This window comes from Neopsephotus bourkii, unplaced genomic scaffold (genome assembly GCF_033783945.1).
Source record: "Neopsephotus bourkii isolate Nb327-2 ecotype Australia unplaced genomic scaffold, CSIRO-AGI_Nbou_v1 NB_1250, whole genome shotgun sequence".
Classification (NCBI taxonomy): domain Eukaryota; kingdom Metazoa; phylum Chordata; class Aves; order Psittaciformes; family Psittacidae; genus Neopsephotus; species Neopsephotus bourkii.
The window spans coordinates 3,886,314-3,911,629 of NW_026901735.1; the positions used below are offsets into that span (position 1 = coordinate 3,886,314).

General features: G+C 41.5%; 1 protein-coding gene across 6 annotated transcripts in view; it reads left to right on the forward strand.

Moving 5' to 3' along the window:
• Positions 1-21,481, forward strand: part of XPO1 (exportin 1) — a 39,804-nt gene extending 18,323 nt beyond the window's left edge. For all 6 annotated transcript variants that reach the window (XM_061364840.1, XM_061364836.1, XM_061364837.1 and 3 more), the window contains 21 exons: positions 3,381-3,442; positions 3,520-3,564; positions 3,651-3,832; positions 4,191-4,239; positions 4,323-4,442; positions 4,535-4,663; positions 6,044-6,202; positions 7,909-8,106; positions 8,723-8,861; positions 10,603-10,784; positions 11,562-11,718; positions 12,140-12,303; positions 13,053-13,187; positions 14,350-14,533; positions 15,958-16,064; positions 16,456-16,650; positions 17,563-17,731; positions 18,883-19,017; positions 19,133-19,292; positions 19,371-19,467; positions 20,407-21,481. In XM_061364840.1, the coding sequence (XP_061220824.1) occupies positions 3,381-3,442; positions 3,520-3,564; positions 3,651-3,832; positions 4,191-4,239; positions 4,323-4,442; positions 4,535-4,663; positions 6,044-6,202; positions 7,909-8,106; positions 8,723-8,861; positions 10,603-10,784; positions 11,562-11,718; positions 12,140-12,303; positions 13,053-13,187; positions 14,350-14,533; positions 15,958-16,064; positions 16,456-16,650; positions 17,563-17,731; positions 18,883-19,017; positions 19,133-19,292; positions 19,371-19,467; positions 20,407-20,553 (2,915 nt within the window). In that variant the 3' untranslated portion in view covers positions 20,554-21,481. The remainder of the gene's footprint in view (positions 1-3,380; positions 3,443-3,519; positions 3,565-3,650; positions 3,833-4,190; positions 4,240-4,322; positions 4,443-4,534; positions 4,664-6,043; positions 6,203-7,908; positions 8,107-8,722; positions 8,862-10,602; positions 10,785-11,561; positions 11,719-12,139; positions 12,304-13,052; positions 13,188-14,349; positions 14,534-15,957; positions 16,065-16,455; positions 16,651-17,562; positions 17,732-18,882; positions 19,018-19,132; positions 19,293-19,370; positions 19,468-20,406) is intronic.
• The last annotated feature ends 3,835 nt before the right edge of the window (positions 21,482-25,316 follow it).

Sequence of the window (25,316 nt, forward strand, 5' to 3'; positions counted from 1 at the left end):
GTGAAAACACTTCCCTTTGGAAAGTGTTTCAGTGTTGCTTATGTTTGCCTGCGTAGCGGAGCAACTTTCACAGAAGGACTGTGTTCTGATGTTCATCCAGATAAGTGATGCTTGTCCAGGCCTTCTAACAGTGATGATGGCCATCATTTGTGATAACTGGAACATATTTTGATGTTGCAGCTGGGCTGATCTACTGCTAAGCTGCTCTAGGGTAGGAGTGTTCCTCACCTGAGCGCTTTGTGATGTCTTGGAGCTAGCACTGGTGCTTCTCTGCCCCTTTGAATTCGTTCATGGAACTGAGCTGGCAGGAGATCATTGCAGAACAGTTTTAAGATGACTGACCCTTGTGATAACTGTTTTTCTGCTAGTTCAGACTGAACAAGTTCCTGAGCAGGTGCTAGGACTGTCAGTGCTGTCTCAATGGAAAACGGGATCTGCCTCCCTTTGGTCACAGGTTGTCATGAGCTCAGTGTAGTAGTTGTAATGTTGTCTGGTCCTTGAAGAATGCTGCATACCCCAGGTGGTGGTGTTGGGTTTTCCTTTTGTTCCATTGGAAGGTTTGTCTTTTCCCATTTGTCTCAGTGAAGGGTCTGAACTTGGCAGTTGTGTTGTTGCCATCTTCAAGACTTGTTCAGCTGCTGGGCAGTGGTTGTGTGGCTTGTGCATGCCCTCTGCTGCCTCCTTAAAATAACCCTTCCTTTAAGTTCTTGAAGCACTGATTTTAGTAAACCCAATGGACTACATCCCTTGAGCAGCTTCTTGAGTGTGGTGTTTACAGTACTGAAATATGGTTGTTCTACTTTCCTTGGAGTAAAATCACAGAATGAGTAGGGTTGGAAGGAACTTCCGGAGATCATCTTAGATCATCACCCACCAAGCAGGGCCACCAGGAATGCGCTGTTAAATACTAAAACCCCATGATTCTTCAGTAGTTTCAGGTAGAAAATGCCATTTAAGCCAAAAAAGGTATTGAGAATTGGAGAGCTGCTGCTTTTCAGGCCTTGAGAATACGACTTTTTCACTGAATGGAAGACCTTCAATGCCTGCAGTTTGTGTGTGTGGAAAGGAGCAAACTTCTTAGGTTGTCTTTTGACAATTGCTTTAATAGTAATTAAGTTTTATTTAGGTTATTTTTTTTTTCTCCCCTCAATGGAGAAGCTTTGGAGCAGAACAACTCGCTTTATCTTCGAGATTGCTGGTAGCACAACATTGAAGTTATAACCAGACTACATAGTACTACTGATGCAGTAAGATGGAAGATATGTAGCTTTGGAGTCTAATAAGAACAAGGCTCACTCTCTAATTCCATTTGGAAATGCAGAGTTGCAACAGGCTTCCCTTAGTGGCTTGGCAGACAGTTACAATAGTTGAGTTTCTGGCACTGCAAACCTATTTCCATACTATTTTGGGGGGCTTTCATGTTTCATTTGTGAATGACTGTAATGCCATAGCAAGAGTGTGGGTTTTTTAGCCTTAAAATAGTAGGACAGGCCTGTGATGTCAGCGTAATGCTAGTGCTTGGTAAGAGCTCTTACCCAGTGACTGACAGTGGTGTTTACTTTGTTAATGACCGTTCTTCTGGAGCAGTGGGGATTGATCCCAGTTGAGAGTGATGAATAGTTTCATTTATCAGAAGTGCCTGTAGAGCAGCCCCTGTATCTAATGGCTCCAAGTCTAGACCTGTTTTTTCCAGGTTTCATGAGAATGCAGTTACCAAACGGTTGATTTTGTTGCTCAGGCTTGAAATGCAAAAACCCCCAAGACTAATTCTAGTAAAGCCTTAGAAATGTCTTAACGTATAGAATAGTGGCTATGGGAAAACGAAAGCCTTCAATGTAAGGCATCCTCCCCAATGAAGTGACAGCTTGCTCTAAGCCTTCAACGTATGCTTCTATCTCCATGAGTCAGGTGATTGGCTTTGTCCAAGAACTGATTGAAACCAGGGTTTGGGTTCATGGATTTGAGTAGCAAAACATTCACCTATTGTAATGCTTCCCTGTGACAAGAAGACACTTGCCTTGTTAGACTTGTTTAATCCCCGCTGTGCTCAGGTCCATCATCCACTCCAAGCTGTGTTTAAGTAGAACTATTAGTTATGTTCACCTAATTCATCATGTCAGATCCTCTGTGCATGCCTCTTCTTGGAGTCAGATGGATTTGTACAGAATGGCTTTAGATATGGATATTGTGTTGAAAAGTCACTTGGAAAGCCATTGTTTGCTTGTCTTTAGTGAGTGGTGAGGAAGGAGCTGAGGATTAGATGGCAAAACAAAGCTTTAAGGAGTACAGCTTGCTACAGTGTTTTGCTATGGGTTTTTTGGGGGCTGTTTTTCCCTGTGGTGGAGCTGAAAACTCTCAAGTCCTTTAAAAACATTTGTAGCAGAAACAGAACAATTGATTTAAATACAGTCTGTGCCCCCAGTTAACACATTGTCACTTTAAGCAAAACCGAAATCAATAAACCAGAAATCGAGAGCTTTATACTCCATAGCACTCACATGTGCCGTAAAAGCACAGTAGTTCAAATCCAAGTGCATTGAGCTGTATTGGTGAGTGAAGTTTCAGTTTCATTCTTGTAAGGTGATGCAAAGAAAACGTCCCTAAGCTCTGGCACAGTGTTTCACTTTGAAATGCTGTGTGTGCTGTGTTTAAAATGGATCACCTGGAGCAGCTCTGGACTTCCGTATACAGTCAAGGTGATGTTATCAAAGCTTCCTGTGCAGTTCTGGCTAACTTGATGTTAAAACTGGAGTCATGCTTAAAACGCTCTGTTTAATCTTGGAGTTCCCTTCCTATTTCTATGGGTGGACTCCAGTTTGTAGTTTGGCTTGCCCTTGTAAACACATGGCTGGGGCAGCAAGAGTGAATCTGCCAAGTTGGAGTTGTTAGGCATGGTCTGAAACACATGATGGGTAGAAACACGTTTCTCTGAGGGAGCTCTACAGTGGCATTCGTAAGTACCTACTGCAACGTATTTCAGGGTCTGGGCAGTGCTCAATTCCATCTTTCCAGAGTTGTGCAGTCCAACCAGTGCAATGTTCCTCAATTTCTTGCAGCCTTTAGGAAGCTGATACATTGATCTGTTGCAAATTACTACAAGTACACTCTTACCCTTGGTCTGTTTTCCTTTTGTTTCACTGGAATAGCTTCTCCTTAAAGCCATTTTGTACATTTGAAATGATACTCTTGCAGAATAGACAACAGAGGTGGGTTTTTCTATCTAGCACTAAAGTCAAGAGGGATGCTCACTGAGAAACGCATGTATGCTCCTTGGCAGTGTTTCTTTTTAAAACCATGTGAGCAGTCTGACTTCACAAATACTCATGACTGTATTCGTGATGTGTGGCAGAGCTGACAATAAATTCCTACCCCTTCTGCAGGCATTAAAAAATACGTTGTTGGCCTAATTATCAAGACCTCATCTGACCCAACGTGTGTAGAAGTAAGTGAGTTCTCTTCAGGGGAGGAAGAGGGAGGGGAATATTATGCACAACCTGACTCTGCTCTTCTCTTCTCCAGAAAGAGAAAGTGTATATTGGGAAACTGAATATGATTCTCGTTCAGGTAAGGTAGAGCTCATGAAGTCCTAAATACCGTTGCAGTCTTTGGTTTTGCGTGTGTATCTAACACAAGGATGCTTCGCTTTACAGATACTGAAACAGGAATGGCCAAAGCACTGGCCAACTTTCATAAGTGATATTGTGGGAGCAAGCAGGACTAGTGAAAGCCTTTGTCAGAACAATATGGTGATCCTTAAGCTATTGAGTGAAGAAGTGTTTGATTTCTCCAGTGGCCAGATTACTCAAGTGAAAGCTAAGCATTTGAAAGACAGGCAAGTATCTATATTTACATCTTAATAAGTAGGGCAGACTTTGTGCTTGCTGCTGAATAGTTGCTCTCACTTTCAAGTGCACACCTACAGCTGTCTGATTTGATTTAGGAGGCTGGGTGGGTTACTGATTCTTTAGCAGTACTGTCAGGCAATAACAAACTTCTTTGTGCACACATTCCTACCTCACTGCAAGTAGTTATGTGTTGACTGATGGTTCCTACCCTTTTAGGTTCAGCATTGCTTATATTTCCAAGGTAGACCTTTAAGGTCTTCAGACCCTGTTCTGTGAGCACAGATACCGTGATTAAAGCAGATATTGTGGAATGTGGAGGTGCTTAATTATTTTTATCTTTTACAGCATGTGCAATGAATTCTCTCAGATATTTCAGCTGTGTCAGTTTGTAATGGTAAGTCTTGCTTCTTTAATGCTCTTTTTAAAGGTTCCCCCATCGTGCCCAACAGTGGTATAAACATTAATGTTCCTTTGCAGGAAAACTCCCAAAATGCTCCTTTAGTTCAAGCAACTTTGGAGACTTTGTTGCGATTTCTGAACTGGATTCCTCTGGGATATATATTTGAGACCAAGTTAATCAGCACACTAATATACAAGGTACTCATGCCAGAACTGACAGCCCTTGACTTCAAATAGAAGTTGGAAATAAGCTTAGCGTGTAACACGATATCCTTTTCTTCTCTCATCAGTTCCTAAATGTCCCCATGTTTCGAAACGTCTCTTTGAAGTGCCTCACAGAGATTGCAGGTGTCAGTGTAAGCCAGTATGAAGAACAGTTTGTAACGCTTTTCACACTGACCATGATGCAGTTAAAACAGGTAATGCTTTTTGTAAGCCGCCTCCTGGCTCTTCTCATCTCACAAAATCCATTTCTGTAGAACCTTGTTGGGTTTATGCATTTATATTCATCATAGAGGTCTTGATAGGACAAATACTGTTCTTCAGTGGTATTTATGGCTTGGTCAGAAGATGTTCAGTGTATTTTTCTGACTCTGGATCACAGCTACATTTCTGTTGCATTGATCTGATTAATTTAAGAGGCATTTTGAGCACTAAGGCTGTGTCTGGTGGGGAAAGTTGAGAGTTGCAACAAAATGTGCACTGTGAGACTTGAAAGACCTGAACTGACCTGACTTCTGTGAGTTTGTTTCATGTTTGAAACTGATAGATGTGTTTTTGTCATACAAAGCCCTGCTTTATATAGATTGATGATTACCCTCTGAGCAGTTCAAATTCAGGTACATGGGTTTGTAGCTTTCCTCATTGTATTTGCGTGTTTGTGACAGTTGAAGGTTTGGTGGTTTTGGTGTTGGTTTTTCCTCTGTTCGCAATGTTAGAACAGGCATGCTGCTTTTGATGCTCTCTTTGTCCCCCAGCTTAAGTGGAGCTAAAGGGTTTTGATTTATAGTTAGGTTTAACCTGGCCTAAATTGGGGTGTTTTGCGTGTTTTGTGACCTACAGGGTTTTAGGATGACCATTGTTGTGTGTGGATTGGATGCAAACTGTTGCATTCATTGCAAATATTAGACTCTTGGCTTTGTAAAATGAACATGGAGAACAATCACAACCACACAAAACCGGGCAGCAGCAAAAGTGTTAAACTTTGTTCTCTGTATAGCTTAATAGTGTTTTTAACTACATAACTACTTTATGACAGTTTTGAACCTGTTTCATGTATATGATGATAGAATTTAAAAGCCAGTGCATCTAAGAGGTGCCATAGATCTTTACAAGTTTACTGAAATCCATATTCCAGTGTCCTTCAGAGCCTTCCCTGCTCATTTCTGAGTGTTAAGGAGGAGGCATTTCGTGTTATTCTAACATTATGATGATGTAATGTTTTGAAACTTAAATGTTACTGGGGCAGGTAACAAACACAGTTTTGGAACATCTTTGCCCAAAGCCAGTTGGAAATGTCTGTGATAGAGTAAATACTCCCCTTGTTTACAGCTGCTGTTCCAAGGGGTGGATAAAGGTTTAGTTCATTGGAACTTCTTGTGTCTGGTTGCATTTTCCACTTGCTGTCCACTTTAGGATGAAGTGAGGGAGCTGTAAGACCTTAAAGCTCTGTAAAGAGGGGCTTCCATGAACAACAGAAAGGCTTTCTTGTAAAAAAACGAGCATATTTGCTAAAATATAGCAGCTGTACATCTTTATTAAAAAGGAAATCCTTGCTAAATGCTCATTCTTTTTATTAGATGCTTCCTTTAAATACCAATATCCGACTTGCGTACTCGAATGGAAAAGATGATGAGCAGAACTTCATCCAGAATCTCAGCTTGTTTCTCTGCACGTTCCTCAAAGAACACGGCCAGCTTATAGAGAAAAGATTAAATCTGAGGGAGACATTAATGGAGGTACGTTGCTCAGTTTATCAGCTTTAAAGATGTACAAGTGTGTCCTTGTACTCAAAGGATGTGATACTAACATGATCTCTAGATCGTTGTACTTAAAGTGGGTGGGGGGAAAAAAAAACCCTATTTTCTTCATAGTTAGTAAATCATAAATACAAAAAGCATTTCAGATTTGCTTCCTAACATGCTTCAGTGGCTTTCTGTTTTCAGTGATCCTATATGTCTGAAGACATACATCTGTCCCCCCCTCCTCTTACTCTTTTCTCCTTTATAGTGTTAAATGCTGCTTTAGAATAAATCCATGGGTCCTGACTTTCCTTTTTAGCTGTTTAGCTCTCCTGGAGAAAGTGTTGCTATGACTTCAATCAGTCTGCATGGAGCAGCTCACTTAGGTTTCTGTGTTACACACATGCTGTGGTTCGGTGCTTCCGTCCTGGTGTAGCTTGTTGCCTCACTTCCTGGAGATTAACCGAAAGGCTTTGAATGTCATCCTCAAGGATGATGCTCTGTTTCGATGTAGTAAAAGCTGTGTGTAATGGCAGAGCTCTACGAAGTGACTCCACGTGCTTTGCTGTAGTATTACTGGCCTTGGAGGAGGACCTGCTGGCCTCATTTACAGGTTCTACAGTTGTCCTTCTTTGCTTGTTCCCTTCTTGGAGACTGCTGCATACTTTGCAATTTTGACACTGAAGCGCAACTTCCCTGTCAAAAACACTGGGATCTGTGGAAATTTAGCCTGGAATGAAGGGTGGAAAGGCTTAAATTCTAGGTGACTGCTAAACACTGAAGGTACTACCTCATATGGTAGTGGGGCTGGATCACAAAATCAGGGAGTATCAGTTGTTTTGGTAATCTTTGGGAAGTGAGGTTATCCCTGTCCCACTGCTGAGCTCCAAGGGGATGAAACTGGCCCCACAGCCCCTTGAAGTACCATTTCCTGTGCCCAGAACCAAGCCATGTGCAGGTATGGAGGCGAGATAGGCTGAGCAACTGCCCTGAGACAGAAGAACAATACCACAGTTCAGACCTGGAGACCAGGGTCCAGTGAGGGGGGAGTACACCGTGCAGTTAGATGAGGTGTTATCCAGCATGTCCATCTTAATTCTAGTCTGTTTTCCAGCTAGGGATCTCAATAGGTTTCTTCTAGAGGTCTTCTACAGAAAAAGTGTATCAGTGTAACTCAGTTGCAAATATCAGACTGCAGCTCATGTAGAAGATGGACTAAACTTTACTGATTTAAAAAGAACAACTGTCAACAGTTCCCAGATAATTCCTGAACTTGCAAAGAGTCAGCTTTCAAAATAGCTGTGGATTGGGGGAGTGCAGCAAAAGTTTCTGCTTATGTTGAGGCTTCATTAGGAAGAGCTGTGTAAAAGGCTGAAGCTGTTTCTTGTCACTGTGTGTAGGCTGGAGTGCAGTTGTTAGGTGTTGGCCTCTTCTCTTGTCCAGCAGAGCTATGTTAAATTCTTCTTTGAAACATATAATGGGGCAGGAGCTTGTAAGTTCATCAGGTCCAGCCATTACCCCAGGACTGCCAAGACTAGCACTAAACCATGTCACTTCAGGGGCAGCATAGCAACTGTTCTGCTTCTTGTTCTCTAACTTTCATGTTAATTTGGCATTTTATCAGTATTTTGATAACTGAACTTGATGTGGTGCGCTTTAACTGCTGAAGTTACTGATCAGATGTTTCAACCACCCTTTTCCAGGCCCTTCACTATATGTTGTTGGTATCAGAAGTTGAAGAAACTGAAATCTTCAAGATCTGTCTGGAGTACTGGAACCATCTAGCTGCTGAGCTCTACAGGGAAAGCCCGTTCTCAACATCCGCTTCTCCATTGCTTTCAGGAAGTCAACACTTCGATGTTCCTCCAAGGAGACAGCTTTATTTACCTGTATTGTCCAAGGTAATCCGTGCTTAAGTAAAGGAACTGTAAAGATTTGGGGTCCTGTTCCTGCACTGAAGACTTTGCTTCATGTATGGAGTGACATAAGAAAACTTGCTTTGAGTAGCTGGTAATTGGTTCAACTCTAGGCATTTCATGTGCAAAAATACATGGAGATGACAGCAGTTGGCATTAATGTGATGGTTTAGTTTAAGATATTTATTACAAAATAGAAGATGTAATTTAAAAGAGAAATAAGCCCATAGTGAACTGTTTCTTTAAACATATAAAGGTTGGAATGTTAGAAGAAAAAAGTGTATGTGTGGAAAAAGTGGTCTTCAAAAGGATCCCATGTGCACTATTTTGAAGCTCTAGAAAGCATGTTTCATAGGTTAGTTGTTTTTACCTACTCAGGTTGTTCTTGGGCAGAGAGAAATCAGCAGGCTCTGTTCTTAACAGCTTTTCAGTTAACGTAGGTCTGTTGAATCTTAATGGGAGCTAATCTCATGAGGTGCTGTATAGACCCTTCCTACGGGTCAGGCTGCTGGACCAGAGTGCTCTGACAATGTCTGTGGCACTCTGGGGGTGCTTTCATGTGAGATTTGATTCCATTTTACCTGTCCTTTGCACCACACAGGTTCGATTGCTAATGGTGAGCCGCATGGCTAAGCCTGAGGAAGTCCTAGTTGTGGAAAATGATCAAGGGGAAGTAGTACGAGAATTCATGAAGGATACAGATTCCATAAACTTGTATAAAAATATGAGAGAAACACTGGGTAAGTTTCCTGGCTGGTGTTCCTGGGCTCTAGGTCATGTTACAGAACGTTAGCTTAGGGTCTGATTCACTGGGTGTGTAAAAAGTGTATCAGTGAGGAGTAGTACACAGACTTGAAAGAGGGGCTTGAAGTTCTGTTTTAAGTATGTAGTGTTGTGTAACTTGGTGAAGTAGTAATACACTGCTTAGTTTTTGTCCCTTTTAAATCCCCTTTTGATAGTTCCTTATGAGGATGTTTCAGATCCAGGGGAACTTCAGAAAGCTGTTAAAGTGGAAGGATTCTTCTGCAGTGGGCTTGCTGGTTATTACTGTAGTTGTCTGGTGCAGACCAACTGCACCTCAGCCAAAATGGTTCCTCCTTCAATAGGTCTTGTGAATGCTTCAACATCTTTTTATAGCTTTCTTAGGCACAGCACAAAATTCCAGCCTGAACCAAAGCTTCCAGGGTCTTTTCCAGAGTTAGTGCTGAGGTCTTGTAATGACCTTGCTTGACAGTGCAAAAGCTGCAGTTAATTATAGCTCCTGTAGGAATGAAAAATGGGAAGCTGTGAGCACACTGAAGAACACCAGAACCACTATTTTTATAGCATTTAATATAGCAAGCATGTTTTATATTTAGTGTGTGTATACTAGTGTGCTGCTATGTTTAGGAGTCTCATGTTCAGCTGTGACTGAACCTTGCATTCACTGTCCCTGTGTATTGTAGTGATAGGGAGTCACGTATTCAGGACATCAAGTCTTCAGTACTGAATATTCTATCAAGTGCCTGTGCTTTAAGGGAGGGCACTGGGTGTTAGAAGAGGTTCCTGAACTAGGAGTTGAGGGGAGGCTGTGATGCCAAGTGTTTGTGGAAACATTCTCACTTTTTACTGGAGGTGTAGGTACAGCCAGCTTTAAGGAATTCTTCTCATACCTTTTCACATGGAACATAAAGAATTGTTTTATAAACTGTTTATTGTATTAAAATTATTATGTCCTGAGCCTTAGTCCTATTTCCAGATATGGGATGATTTATGTGGAAGTGCAGATTTAGTTGGTGTCTGATTTCTGGTGTTAACTATTGTTTATAGTGTATTACCTTTAAGACTCATTTAAAAGCAAGAATACGGTGGAAGCTGTGTGCTGTGGCACAGTAAAAACCTGTATCTGAATCTGGCCTTCAATTGCTTTTGAGTTGCTGGAATTTCAGTTATGATATTAGAGACACTAACCCTGCTAGAGGCTGATGCAAGTGTCTGCATTGTGATACTTGAATCTTCCCATCTAGACTTGTTCAGGAGTACCATCTCCATTGCAGTGGTGATTATTGCAACCAGCAGACTTAATGACACCGAAATAAGGAGTGAAAGAAAATTGACTGACTTATACATGGCCCCATAGGCAGCCAATCCTGTATTCCCTGTAGACCATCGCTATGTATGCCTTTGGTTAATAATTCAGCCTACCAGCCAAATGAGTTAAGGTGCTAAGTGAGACGTGCATTGCTTTAGACTCTTCACATCACTTGTATGTGGTGTTTTCCTGATATCTCTTGGAACAAAAGTAAGTTCTTAATAAAACTTACTGTCTTTAAAACACAGTTTTAACCAGTTTGTGACTGCTCATTTGGTCGTGAGTTCAGGCAAGAAGCATTGCCCTTGCCTAACAATTTGGTTGTCTTAAAACGAGCATAACTTTGCCTATGGAGCTGTGATCCATGTTGAAGCTTTCAAACGTGCATGTTCAACCTTGCTGTCTTCCAGTTTACCTTACACATCTGGATTATGCCGACACAGAACGAATTATGACTGAAAAGCTTCACAATCAAGTGAACGGAACAGAATGGTCCTGGAAGAATCTGAATACCCTGTGCTGGGCTATAGGCTCCATCAGTGGTGCAATGCATGAAGAAGATGAAAAAAGGTTCCTTGTTACAGTAATCAAGGTACTGTGGCGCAAAACAAACAGCTTTGTCACACTCAGTGGTTTACACTCAAGAAGCTAAGGTTACACAAACACTGCTCTATGGTCTTATGGTATGGTCAGATACCTTGTGTGGCCAGAGAGTTGAGAGGAATAAATGAATAGGAAATCTTACATCCTGATGAGTTCACTGGCCACGAACAAGGAATTATTCTAAATAGTCTTTTTGCAGTGAAAATGTTGGGGGTAAAATGGAGTTGATGGGGAAATGTTTTTCTTGGAGGATACAGAAATAATGAAACAAAGGAAAATAACCCACATTTGTGAACTAGCCTGCACCCTGGTGCTTGGTTTTCTGTATATTCATGATCAAAGCTTTTGGTAAATACGTGCATTGAAAGAGTGCAGGAACAAAACAATTGTACAAGAGGAATGGCCCTTACTTGAAGTCATCCAAGTTCATACAGAACACTTACTTTAATTTCTTCTATTTGATGTGGAGTTCATATTGATGTCAACTGCACTATTCCGTACTGTGCGGCTGTGGAAATCCCACTTGCAGAAATCCTTAGTTCTGTTTTAATATGGAGATTCCATAGCTGAATCCATTCTAAGCTGTTCCTGGTTTGGCTGAAACTTCACCCCAGTCTTAATCCATTCTTTGTTTATTTGGACTTGCACCTTAATTATGGCAACCCCTTTCCTTTAATATAACTTCTTGTGGGATTTTATACTTGCAGTGCTTTAAATTGAAGTGGACAAACTTGGGAGAGCAGCCTAAGAATGTGTTTTGTTGTAGGATCTCCTGGGACTCTGTGAACAAAAGCGAGGAAAAGACAACAAAGCCATTATTGCATCCAACATAATGTACATAGTAGGTCAATACCCACGGTTTCTGAGAGCTCACTGGAAGTTCCTGAAGACAGTGGTCAACAAGCTGTTTGAGTTCATGCATGGTAAGTAGATGGGTTTAACTAAAGAGTGATAATAGGGATGCTGGGGAGGAACTCTTAATTTGGGACTGTAGGGATAGGACAAGGGGTAATGGGTTAAAACTGAAACAGGGGAAGTTTAGATTGAATATAAGGAAGAAGTTCTTTACCGTAAGGGTGGTGAGGCACTGGAATGGGTTGCCCAGGGAGGTTGTGAAAGCTCCATCCCTGGCAGTGTTCAAGGCCAGGCTGGACAGAGCCTTGGGTGAGATGGTTTAGTGTGAGGTGTCCCTGCCCATGGCAGGGGGGTTGGAACTGGATGATCTTAAGGTCCTTTCCAACACTAAGTATTCTATTCCATGATTCTATAACAAGTGCTTATATAGGGACATGCACAGGGGGGAAATACAGAGCACAAAGCAGTGACTGCCTTGTTTTAATCCAGAAACCCACGATGGTGTCCAGGACATGGCTTGTGATACCTTCATAAAGATAGCACAAAAATGCCGCCGGCATTTTGTTCAGGTCCAAGTGGGAGAGGTGATGCCATTTATTGATGAAATCTTGAACAACATTAATACAATCATCTGTGACCTTCAGCCACAGCAGGTACGTTTCATCCAGTGTTGTGGGTTGTTCTAAACACCAATCAGAGTTACTTCATAGTGAAATGTAGTAGTGATTTTCAAGGCTTCAATGGTATGCATTAGCTTTTGTTAGTGCTAGTGTTCTGGTATAAATAGCATGATCAGGTTGCATCGCTGAGATCTCGGTTGGAAAGCTTGGAAGGAGAATTGGAGTGTGTTTAGTTGGAATTTTGATTTCTGGAATGTTTCAGTGAAGAAATGAGATGCTGTATCTCATGGTTCTACTTCAGGAAAGAGCGAAAGAGCAATACCTATAACACCTAGAGCTATTTGGGCAACAATCCCATAAGTGCCTGGCACATGTCAAGGTGTGAGAGTTTGGTGCACAGTGTGGCACGCATGGAGATGTTGCAGTAGTGCCCTTTGGGCAGAGTGAATCTGGCATCTGGAAGAAGGTACTTAAAGGAGTGATGTAATCCAGTCCACAATATAAATGTGTCTGGGAATACTTAAGTGGGATACGTCTGCGTTTCCTCACTTCAAGATGTGATGGCAAAATGAAGTACTCTGGGATGTACATAGTGACATTTGAAGGGAAGGGGATGGAGGTTTGGTTTACAAACCAAAGGATCTTACAAGTCACAAGGGGGAAAAAAAAACATTTAGACAGCGAAACCCACTTTCAGCCTTCACTCTATCTTCAGACAAGTGTAAAGTTTCCTCGCTCATTTTTAACCTCCCTGTTTGATTTCCTGTTGTTGTTCCCATCAGGTGCATACATTCTATGAAGCAGTAGGATACATGATTGGGGCACAGACAGACCAGACTGTCCAGGAGCATCTGATAGAAAAATACATGTTGTTGCCTAATCAAGTATGGGACAGCATAATCCAACAGGCAACAAAAGTAAGCTCATAAATTTTAAGTGTATTCTGTGTTCTCTTACCCTGGGTTTATTCTTCACATGGCATGACATAAGGCGTGCATGGTGGGTGTAATAGTGATGGCAGTTACTGCTGTAACAATAAAGGTGCTGTTGTGAGAGAGGAGACTTAAATGACCTCAGAGCAGCCTTCCAGTATCTGAAGGGGACCCACAGGGATGTTGGGGAGGGACGCTTCATTAGGGACTGTAGCGATAGGACAAGGGGTAATGGGTTAAAACTGAAACAGGGGAAGTTTAGATTGGATATAAGGAAGAAGTTCTTTACTGTGAGGGTGGTGAGGCACTGGAATGGGTTGCCCAGGGAAGCTGTGAATGTTCCATCCCTGGTGGTGTTCAAGGCCAGGTTGGACAGAGCCTTGGGTGAGATGGTTTAGTGTGAGGTGTCCCTGCCCCATGGCAGGGGGGTTGGAACTGGATGATCTTAAGGTCCTTTCCAACCCAAACCATTCTGTGATTCTATGACAAAACAAATACTGGTTTTAATCTGATTTAAAGGGCAATGCTCTGATACTGTACAGAACGTTTCAGTAGTTTTTTTCCAAGGCTCCGTATTATGTGATTTAGAATTGGGTTTTCTGAATAGCTGGGAAGTTAAAATGTTAAGAACCGAGTTCACTCTTCCTCCTTGCTCTTCCATTGTTCTCTGAAAGTATGCCTTTAATTTCCACTTCTTTCAGTCATTTCTCCACATATTAAAAGTCCAGCAGTCCTGTGTGGCACAAGAGAACACTCCATTGGGAGTTTATCTGATCCCAGACCTTAAGAAAGCTTGAATTCCATTTCTTACTCTGGCCTCCCTCTTAAAACAGCAACATATCCCCTTTCGTTTGGGCCACTGCTGCCTGTTTCTACCTGCTTTATCCTGCCCTTTTGATTAGAGTAGTGCATGTACCACTGCAGCAGAAATACTTCTGCAGAAGAGCAGAATTCAGTGAACTGAAGCTGTACCGTGGCTCTGAGGTAGTGGCAAGTGCCATTGAATTCAGTTATATATAGTCTGTAAACTACAGTGATACATTCTTTAATGCAGTGTGGAAGGTAAATGCCTTAAGCTTACTCTTTCATATTGAAAGCCTAAGGGTGGTTTTACTCTCTAAACAACATGGACTTTTGTTTCTACCAGAATGTTGATATTCTGAAGGATCCGGAAACAGTGAAGCAGCTCGGTAGCATCCTCAAGACCAACGTCCGAGCGTGTAAAGCAGTTGGCCACCCCTTTGTGATTCAGCTCGGGAGGATTTATTTAGATATGCTGAATGTGTACAAGTGCCTAAGTGAAAATATTTCTGCAGCTATTCAGGCTAATGGTAAGGAATTCCTGTTCTTCTGGGAAGTAGGGGCTACCTGGGTGTGTGTCACAGGGCTCAGTATGTTCCAGTCAGGCTGATGTTGCTGTGTTCGTTTAATGTTGCTGTCTTTGCTGTATGGTTTGGGCAAATGGACAACGTTAGGTTGGGGTTTTTGTTAACCAGATCTTTCTTTGCAATAAAGAACTAAGGAGAAGCACCTGTAAATGAGAGCTTAGGAGAGATGCAAACCACCAGAGATGCTTAGAATTAATAGGCGCCTTGCTGAGAGAGTTGTAGCGTGTATTCTTTTAGCTTACTCTGATTTTGACTATTAAAAGACTATCTTTAAATAGAATCTCATTCAAAAGCTGTTGGCAGAGTATTGGTACGATACTGTGGTATGAAGTAGCTTTATTACGGCAGTGTAACTGTAGTGAGGATGCCTGAAAGTCACAATAAGCCAGGCTTGCAGAAGGAATCATCAATTGCCCAGACAGTTATTACTAGATAAATTAGGGCCTGTGCTGTCTCGGTACAATGTGCTTCTGTAGTAGTTCATTACAAGACTAAATGAGTTGGTTGCTGAGTTGTGTAGTGATCAGTTCTCTTGCCAGTGCAATGATACTGGGAGATGTAGGTGTTCAGTAACACGTGGTAAATGAGCAGCTGGTTTACCTTGAAGTGACTTCTCAGAGCTCTGAATAAAGCTGGCTGAGACATCAATAACTTTTGGTTCTGCAGCTCTGACAGCAAGGATTTATCCTTGTTGGAAGCAGGGAAGTTTAGGAAGCAGTTGTTAGGGCAGAAGTCCTGATGTGCTACTTGTGATTTGTGACTGGTGCTTTGGAGTCTGTTTTTACAACTGTCTCTACCTTGCCAGAGATGGCTCTGGTGCCAACAAGTGATCCTGCCCTTTTCCTGGCTGCAGGTTTTCCTGTGCATGTAGTGTAATGGTTGTATGGCTGTACAGTTAATTAAATTGGGGCTTGCTGGTGAGACTATGTTGATTTTTGGGCTAAGAAACTGAACTACGGATAGGGCTTCTTAAGGATAAGTGCAGGCTTCACACACAGATGTGGAAAGATTCATTCTCTGAGATGAAATCAGGAACTTTATTGTTCTCCTCCCCATCGCTTAATGAGAACCAGATGTAAGCTCAGTCCATGTGGTTCAGTGGACATGTGCTGGTTTCCCTTACTTGAGAAGTAGGTTGCAGCTTTGTTTTTGAGGCCTGTAGCAGGGTACTGTCAGTAGTGGTTTTGTAATGCTAAATGGCAACTCGGACCTGTGGAGCTGCAGTGGGGAGGTATCTTATTTGCTCAATACATACAAGTAGTCTTCAACAGTCATTAAGATACAAAAATGAAGCATTCTCTCTCTCATTCTAAGTTAATCTTTTTGTTACACCTTACCTGGTAACTGAAGATTCACAACTTTTTCAGGTGAAATGGTAACAAAGCAGCCCTTGATTAGAAGTATGAGGACTGTGAAAAGGGAAACCTTAAAACTCATTTCTGGCTGGGTGAGCAGGTCCAATGATCCGCAGATGGTAAGTAGGTTCATTCTATACAGATAACTCCTAAGACAAAAGTAGGAACAGCTCTGGGTTTTGTTCTGTTGTTGACTGAATCATCGGGTCACAAGAAATTGCCTCAGGATGTCTGTAAGATAAAAGGGGAAAGTATGATCACACAGAGGTAAGCCTGGGCTACAGAACTTCAGTTAGTTTTAGCTGAGAGTAATCTTAAAGAGAATCAAGGAGGAGTGAGGAAACCCCATTGGAAGCCTGGATGGATACAAGGGGCAGTTTATGGAAGTGTATTTCAACTTTGTTGGGAACAATACCACTTGTAACTAAACAGTGAACTTTGCAATAGGCTATGTGCTGGAGACTGTTCAATAACTGCACTGTTACAACCATGGCTTCCTCTTTCAATCAGGTAGCTGAAAACTTTGTCCCTCCCTTGTTGGATGCAGTTCTCATTGACTACCAGAGAAATGTTCCAGCTGCTAGAGAACCTGAAGTACTCAGTACTATGGCCATCATTGTCAACAAGCTGGGTGGACACATTACTGCTGAAATACCTCAGATATTTGATGCTGTTTTTGAGTGCACATTAAATATGATCAACAAGGTAAGCATCTCCCTAGGAACTGAAGGCAAATGGGGTGTTAGGAAAGCATCAGTCTTGGCTTGTTGGTACATCTCTTGGCTGTGTTGCTACATCTGTAAGTGAAAGATAACCTATTCTTGCAGTGAAGGGAGGCAGATTGTGGTAAAGGTAGAGTTTTTAGACAGCTTTCATCTTAGAGGAATTAAATGGCGGGGTCCTGCCTTGTTTCATTGAGTATCATTTCCACATGTGGTGTCTTGTGGATTGTCTCCCTGTTCTTTTTGCAGTCCCAAAGTGCATTTGTGGCACTTGGAAGTGGTCTCTGACCAGACCATGATACTTGTTTTGTTGTCTGTCCAGTGAGATGTTTAATCTCATTACCTTAAATTTGTCTAATTAAGTAATGAGTGATCTTTCTGTTCTGGGAACTTGTGATGTTGTGTTTCTGGAAGCAGAAATGTTCCTGAGTCCAATACAAGTGTAGAATTCATAAATACTTGAAATGTATGGCTGTAAGTACTGATCAGTCACTTTGAGTATTTCCTCACTAATGCAGTTCTTACGCCATAGTGTGCAATATGTATTTGCATAATACCTGAGTGCTACCAGCTGAATCAGTGCTGCTTTGCAATAGGGTGTAACCACCACTTGTATCCCTGTAGCAACATAGGTGTTTAGCTAGTGTTGAGACCATCTGCCTGTTTATCTGGAGACAGAGTAGTACTGAAGGCTGGGCATTGACAAAGCGGGGCTCAGTCTGTGTTGTGTAACTGCAGATGGTCTTAAGCTTTGGTTGGGAAAACTGGGAGGAAAAGCTCACTGAGAAATGTAATCTTTGCTTTGTCTAAGGCTATTTTACACCTGGGTCTAAATGCTGTTCTGTGTCTATGGTGGACCTTTAGGAAATGTAACTTCATCTCCCCCTCCTCCTAGGACTTTGAAGAATATCCTGAACATAGAACAAACTTCTTCCTGCTACTCCAGGCTGTAAATTCTCATTGCTTCCCAGCGTTCCTGGCCATTCCACCTGCACAGTTCAAACTCGTTCTGGATTCCATCATTTGGGCTTTCAAGCATACAATGAGAAATGTTGCAGATACAGGTAAACGGAAGGGTTTAATATGCAGTATTGGTGGAATGGTGTTTTCCTGCATCTTCTGTAGTCAAACTGAACATTCCAGTCACCTGAATCTGTACTGCATTAGCACAAGAATAGCACTTCTGTCTCAGCTTCAAGCTGTTGGCCAGGCACACATTAATAGGCTGAAATGTTTGGACACCTTTCACTCTCATCTGTTAAGAACACACCTTTATGGTTTCAACTTTCTATTCCGTGTGAGGGTTGGCACTTCTCTGAAATGGCAGCTTCTCTGAAGTGATGCAACAGCTCTGCCTGGTGTTCCAGCTCCTCTGTAGTGCTGCCTGTGGGGCTTAGTACCTCAGTAAGATGGTTGAGAAACCACTGAAAAGCCCAGCAAAGTGAATGATTGTGGTAGGGGCTGAACTCGAGTCTGGGAGTAAGGAAGGAGAAGCACCTTAGATTAAGAAGGTGGAGTATTCTTCCTTTGGACAAGAGCAAGCTGTTGAAACATGGGGTGAAATTTCATGGAGTAGCTGGATGTGTCACTTCATTTAACAGGCTTGAGGAATTAAAAAGCCTTTCAGAATGACACCAAGGGAAACTATAGGGGAGGCTGTTTAAAAGTCCTAAATTCTATATATTATATAGAATCTATGTAATATATATAGATTATATTATTGTGCTTACTGCACTGTCTTGACTATTGGATAAAATACTTGCTGTGAAGCCACTTGGTTTTTAGCAAGCTGCCTTGTGTTGGTGTTTGGAAGGGATGGGAATGAAAACATTCCTTTCAGTTGCATTTTCACCCAGTAAAGTAATTGAAGCTTTCATGTAATTCTGACCATTAAAACGTCTCCCTTTATTAGAAAATGCTTGTTGTAGTGGAGGGTTCTTCTCACCTTCACTAGTACCACTAAAGTGATGCAATTGGGTCATTATGCTTTTGTCATCTGATAATGCAGAGAAAAATCAGTGTGCTGTGTAAATGTGGCCCTCTGGGGGCTACTGGAGGAAGTGCCTGAGACAGCCCTTACGTGTGTAACGCTTGTCTATTCCAGGCCTCTCGGTTTCTTGGGATATTTGTATCCTTTTGGAAAGGCAGAGATACACACAGATGTTTTAGTGGTGTTCTCTTAGTAACTTGGGGGGTTTTAATGTGTATTTTGCAGGTCTTCAGATACTTTATACTCTACTACAGAACGTTGCACAAGAGGAGACAGCTGCCCAGAGTTTCTATCAGACATACTTCTGTGATATCCTGCAGCACATATTCTCAGTTGTAACAGACACCTCGCACACTGCTGGTAAGAATGCACAGATGTGAGCTGCTTGATGAAAACAATCCTTTTATACACCAAAATGATGTTCCACATCTGTTTATGAGTAATAACAGCGTATGTATAACTTTGATTTGTTCAGGTTTGACAATGCATGCATCAATCCTTGCATACATGTTCAACTTAGTAGAAGAAGGAAAGATAAGTACTCCATTAAACCCTGGGAACCCAGTGAACAACCAAATGTTTATTCAGGAGTATGTTGCTAACCTTCTCAAATCTGCGTTTCCACACCTGCAAGAGTAAGTCTGCCACCATTCTTTACAACATTCAAGTGGGTTCCTATAGCTGGACATACTAACTGGTGTGTTTCCTCTTAGTGCCCAGGTGAAGCTGTTTGTAACAGGGCTCTTCAGTTTAAACCAGGATATTCCTGCCTTCAAGGAACACCTAAGGGATTTCCTTGTCCAAATCAAGGTATGTTTGCTTCAAGAATGAAATGGATGGTACAGGGTCTTGGGGACATAGTTTAGTGTGAGGTGTCCCTGCCCATGGCAGCGGGGTTGGAACTGGATGATCTTAGGGTCCTTTCCAACCCGGACCAACCTATGGTTGTTGGAAAGTACTTGGGCAGTGTTTCTTATTCAGTGTTTCTTTAGGAGATAGAAGTTATTTTGCAGCTGTTTAAAATGCAGTGGGAACTCTTGTCAAATGGCTTGCATGACTCTGGTGGATCATGGGATCTATCCCAATGTCATTCAATGTATAAACTGGGGTTAAATGCCACCACTTGTGCTTTACACAGTGCATACAATTTGTTACGTCTAAAATGGCTGCAAAACTTACTCCAGTGGGAAATACAAGTTGATTTTTAACCAGATTTTGTTTCAGTCCCGATTGGGATTGGGATGTGCTTTGAAACTTGGTGAAGTGATGCTATGCTTTTGTTTTTCTAAAGATGGTAGGATTCAGAAAGTCTGTAGGAAAGAACTGGTTCAGTAGTTTTGAGGCTGCAATCACCAGGTATTTAAGGCCAGGTTGGACAGAGCCTTGGGTGATGTGGTCTAGTGTGAGGTATCCCTGCCCATGGCAAGGGGTTGGAACTGGTATCTTGAGGTCCTTTACAGCCCAAACCATTCTATGATTCTATTCCATCATTGTTCATGATGCTTCTTTAATGGTGGTGTGCTCCAAACACTGGGTTACTATAGCACCCTGTTCTATGATGCACAGTGAACATCCTACAGTGTGTTCCACTCCTTTGTATGAATTCTGACATTGGGAACAGAAAGCAAAACAAGACAATAGGCTGGCAGGGAACGCAAAGGGAAGATGTTTTCTGTGTCATTTTGAAAGCTCATTACTCTGCCTTAAAGCACTTGCCAGTAAACTCATGATCTTATGTGGATCCCACAGGAATTTGCAGGTGAAGACACATCAGACTTATTCTTGGAGGAACGAGAAACAGCCCTTCGGCAGGCTCAAGAGGAGAAGCATAAACTTCAGATGTCTGTACCTGGCATCCTTAATCCACATGAAATTCCTGAGGAGATGTGCGATTAAAACAAACAAACAAAATAAAACAAGTTTTGCAGTTTTCTTTCTGTACAGCTACTTTGTTGTGATAGAAGAAAACAGCGCTTGGATATTTGTTGACCAAAATGATGCCAATTTGTAAATTAAAATGTCACCTAGTGGCCCTTTTTCTTATGTGTTTTTTGTATAAGAAATTTTCTGTGAAATATCCTTCCATTGTTTAAGCTTTTGTTTGGTCATCTTTCTTTAGATTTGCATGAAGTTGAAAACTAAGGCATTTTCAAAGTAATTACTTCATGCCCATTTTGTGGCTAAGGGGAAAAATAGGCAAAAAACATAACTTGTAAAAGACTCTATTGCAAAAATCCCACCATTTTCCTGGAAGAGTATTGGTTTTTAATTCGGGATCATTTTCTTTCTAGCCTGTCCTGCAGCCTAGGAGGAAAGGGAATGAGTAAAAACGGATTGACTTCATTGTTAAGCAGAGGATTATAGCGCTGCGTTTGTTCGGAGCAGTTAGCAGCTTTTTGGACTGAGTGGTAAGGCTAGGCTACGTGTATTTGCAAGTTGTATGGCAAGTTTGCAGCAAGATCATGTGCATATCATCATCCCATTGTAAAGCAACTTGGAAAGAGTATGGGAACACAGTACAGTTAGTTATTTTTACACAGTTCTTTTGTTTTTGTGTGTGTGCTGTCGCTTTGTCGACAACAGCTTTTTGTTTTCCTCAATGAGGAGTGTTGCTCATTTGTGAGCCTTCATTAACTCGAAGTGAAATGGTTAAAATATTTATCCTGTTAGAATAGGCTGCATCTTTTTAACAACTCATAAAATAAAAAAAAAAAACAACCAAACCTCTGGCTTTTGAGATGACTTATACTAATTTACATTGTTTACCATGCTGTAGTGCTTAAAGAACACTACTTAAAAGCAAAATAAACTTGGTTTACATTTATTTTTCTTTCTTCGGCTTATTCTTTTCTTGGATGAAAATGCTGTGATCATACTTCAGCTTTGTATCCTGAAGGAGAAGTTCCTTGAGGGCTTAGCTAACTGTTGCTTCTGGCTTGCCTCATTTCAAGGACTGCTTGAAGTTAACCTCAATTCAGTTGGGTTCCATTTGGAAGTACAGTAGCTGTTCTGACTTACCTCCACAAACACCCCATACTATAAATGCCAGGAATAAGGTACTCTTGCGCTCTCTCCACAAGGACTCTTTGCAATTGATTCCAAAGAGGTATTGCACTGTAACTTAACTAAACAATTGATACTTGTATGTGTTAATAACACATGTAGATGAGATCTACAGTTATTTTTCTATCTAAAGTTTTGTAGTTAAACGATTTTCACAGATCTATGAAGTATGGATACAAAAAGCAGTATGAACACTATGTGCAGTCTCTGCTTCCCTGTCTTTGTTATGTATTGTCTCTGTTTACTAGCAGTTGATGTTAAGCTCTCCCAAAGTTTATGTGTTTATTTGGCCTCCAACTGTAAGTTCATCACTATGATGGGAGGTAGAGCCGTTCACACAGAGCTGTAAACCAGGGCTGGACAGCTGTGGAGGTGGTGTGTGTAAGCTTGGATACTGTAGTTAACTTTGTGATGTATATTCTGTTCGAGGTAGAAGTGCATGAGTTAGCAGTGTTTGTGTAGAGTTTAGCTGTGACCGGGATGTTCCTGGTCTCAAGTATTGGCCCCTTTGTGTTACTGAACATCTCTCCAGTTGTTTTACTTGGCTGGCACTAAGAAAGCACAGCTGCTCCTGTGTGAGGATCAGTTGGCAATGCGGATGTTGTGAGCTGGCAGTTGGTACTCCTTGGAGAGAAGGTTCCTCAAACCCTTTAAGGCTAGGACTTAGAGCCTACCCAAACTGTTAATTTGATAGATACAGAGCTCGTTCCTTTCTCTCCTTAAAGCTCCTGATTTAAACTCGTTCATGTCTTCCTGTCCTGTTGATGTATGGCTCTGTTCTGTGTGAGGGCGGGAGCTTCTTTAATAGGCAGCTTGATGTATTTGAAATACTGTTGAAGGGCGCATCTGGAATGGACATTAAATGGCTTGTGAGCAGGCTGAGGTACAGCATTATAGACCTGCAGATTATGAAAAACTGGATGGAGAAGTAAGAAGGTCTTATTAAAATAGAAAGAAAATATTACTGATAGCATGCCATCGGAATAATCGCATCCCATGAGCCACAGAGCTAATACTGAATTGGTTCTGACACACAGTGGCATTAACAGTGCATTTGGTTGTGAACAAAAAAATGCTCGTATGCTTTTATGCTTGTTACTTTGGGTTAAGATTGAGCTTGTTCTGAGGCTCATGGTCTGCTTGGTTACTGAAGAATTAAATCCGACCCAAACTCAAACAACAAATCCAAAATGTGTTTTTTAAGGTTGATGCAGAGAAGAGTTGTTCCCTTATTTTGCTGACTTGGATTATCTAGTACCACGTTAATCTCAGTTCTTGCTTCCCTTTTAGAGCTGAAATCTTAACTGTGGTCTTCTTATCTTAAAAATTGGTGCCTTTCACTGAGCTCTGCAGATGCTATAAAACTACAGCTTATGTAGAGCTCTGGATACCACTGAAGATATGTGACGTGTGTGTGCGCATACTTCTAGTGCAGTTACCCTGAATGTGGACAATACAATGTACGTTAAGAAAGTTCTAGTTCTAATGCACACTTTGTAAATGAAAATATACAGATAAAAAGCATGAACCGTCATATAAACATCTACCTAACTTGTACTTACATGTAAACCAATGTTTGTGCTATTTCTATACAGATTTTCCACCCCCCCCTCCAGTTCTGTGTACTCCAGGTACATTCATACCTACAGATATTAAGGGTGTTTTCTGTGTTTACATGAATTGATTGCCTGTTAGCTGATGAAGACACCCCAAGTACTTGTTTCAGGCTACCATGATGTGTTTGCTACTGTAACCGAAGCAGATGATTTTCCAAAGCGTTTTAGGATAGTTTGGTTTTTCCTTTTTTCCTTTTTTTTTTAAACTAGAACAGTTTGGTGTGTGTTAATCTGGTTTAAGTGAACTATTTTCCAATAAAGCTAATATTTATGCAAAAAAAGCTTTAGAAATGCTCATCTCTCAAGGAAGCTTTAAGAGTTCTGATAGTCTTTAGCACTGGCAATAAGACTTCAGCTGTGGGTTTCTTAATGGTATAAAAGATCAGGAAAAGATGCTGGAAATCATGCATTAAAATGTAGAGGCATTGACTGAAGTGAGGAACTGGTATTTGCTGGAAGGTATGTCTGACCTTTTCCCCTTTCTCCCACTTAGTAGCTTTGTCTCCAAATGTTACGGAGCAAAATGGAAATGTTGGAGATGGCCTTTTAGAAACCATATTGGTGCCAAATACGAGTAAAAGAATACATCTCTCCCCTTGGCTGCCCTTCATGAATGCACCTCTGCACTGCATTTCTTGAGACTGAAGGTATCTTTAGGCTTTCAGATTTAGCAGATCTTTGCTTCATTGTCCAAAGTTGATTCCTTTGAGATTCATTTTTCAGGTAAGATTTCACATAAAATGCACCTTAAAGCAGAGGAAGTCACTGATTTCCTACACGCACACGTGCTCTGTGTGCTGCTCTTGGTCTTGGTGCACTTTTCTTGCTACCTTCAAGTGCTTTTTTGTGCTGTAAGTGGGTACAAGAAAACAGCCAAGAAAGGATGGGTTTGAGGAGGAACGTTTTGGACCTGAAAAGTAGGGTTGGGAATGACAGAATTCAGATGAAAACAAGACACTTACATTGTCACTTTTATTTAGCCCTTGTAAGTTAAAAGTTAAACAGCACTTTTTCCTTGGCAGTGCATGGGGTAGTCTTTTCCAAGTCCCCCATTAAAGTACATCAAGGGGCCTGGGTTTTTATTGTGAACACCTTTTCAATCTTGGGTCTTTTTCAGAGTCTTGAAGTCTGCAGTGTGTCAGGGAGTCTAACTTCAGACTCATGAAGAATTGGCCAGTTTAGGTTGGAGGATGGGAGGAGGAGTGAAAACAGTTTGCTGTGACTGCTGAGTGTGTATGTGCTGCAGAGAGCTGACTGCAGCCCGCTTATTGCCACTGCTGGTTATTTTACATGTATATTGGTAACCAGGTAGTCATGACCAGAATTCTCTTGTGGCTTCTCTTCAGCATTAGATGTAGCTTGAGGGGTTTTGCATCAACCTTCAGAACCGGTTTTAGGAACTTCTCAGATCTTTGCAATTAGCTTGTGAGTTGGCCATTAGCTCTCCCCAGAGCTTTTACCTATGAGCAGTTTACTTTCACGGTTAATGTGACAATTGCCATCAGGAAAAGAACATTGCAACCACAGGCTTTACCAGTAGAAAGTCCAAAAGAGGTCCAAGTTTACAACAAAAGAAGTTGTTTGCACTCTTTGCTAAGATGGTTCAGTGGCTGATGGAACTCGCACATGTTCGGACATGTAGCTGTTGCCTTGCTTTCAAATCAGACGGGTAAGATGACCAGTCACTTGACAACTACTTTATAGATAGAAGTAATTGAAATGAAAATTGAAACAAACTGAGGGATATTATGCCAAAATGAGGTTGAGAATGTGGGTATAATCCACAGGCTCTCATCTGGAAACAGGAACGGTTAGACCAGCAGCATTGAATCTCAAGGTGGTACAGTCAGCTCTGCACCAGTCCTTTACTTTGAGTACTAGGGAAGTACTCAGAGAAAAAGCCTTCCAACTGAATTGCTACCCAAGATTACAACTTCAGAAGCAGGCTGTAGGATGCAGTCTGAAATGGCTCTAAAATGG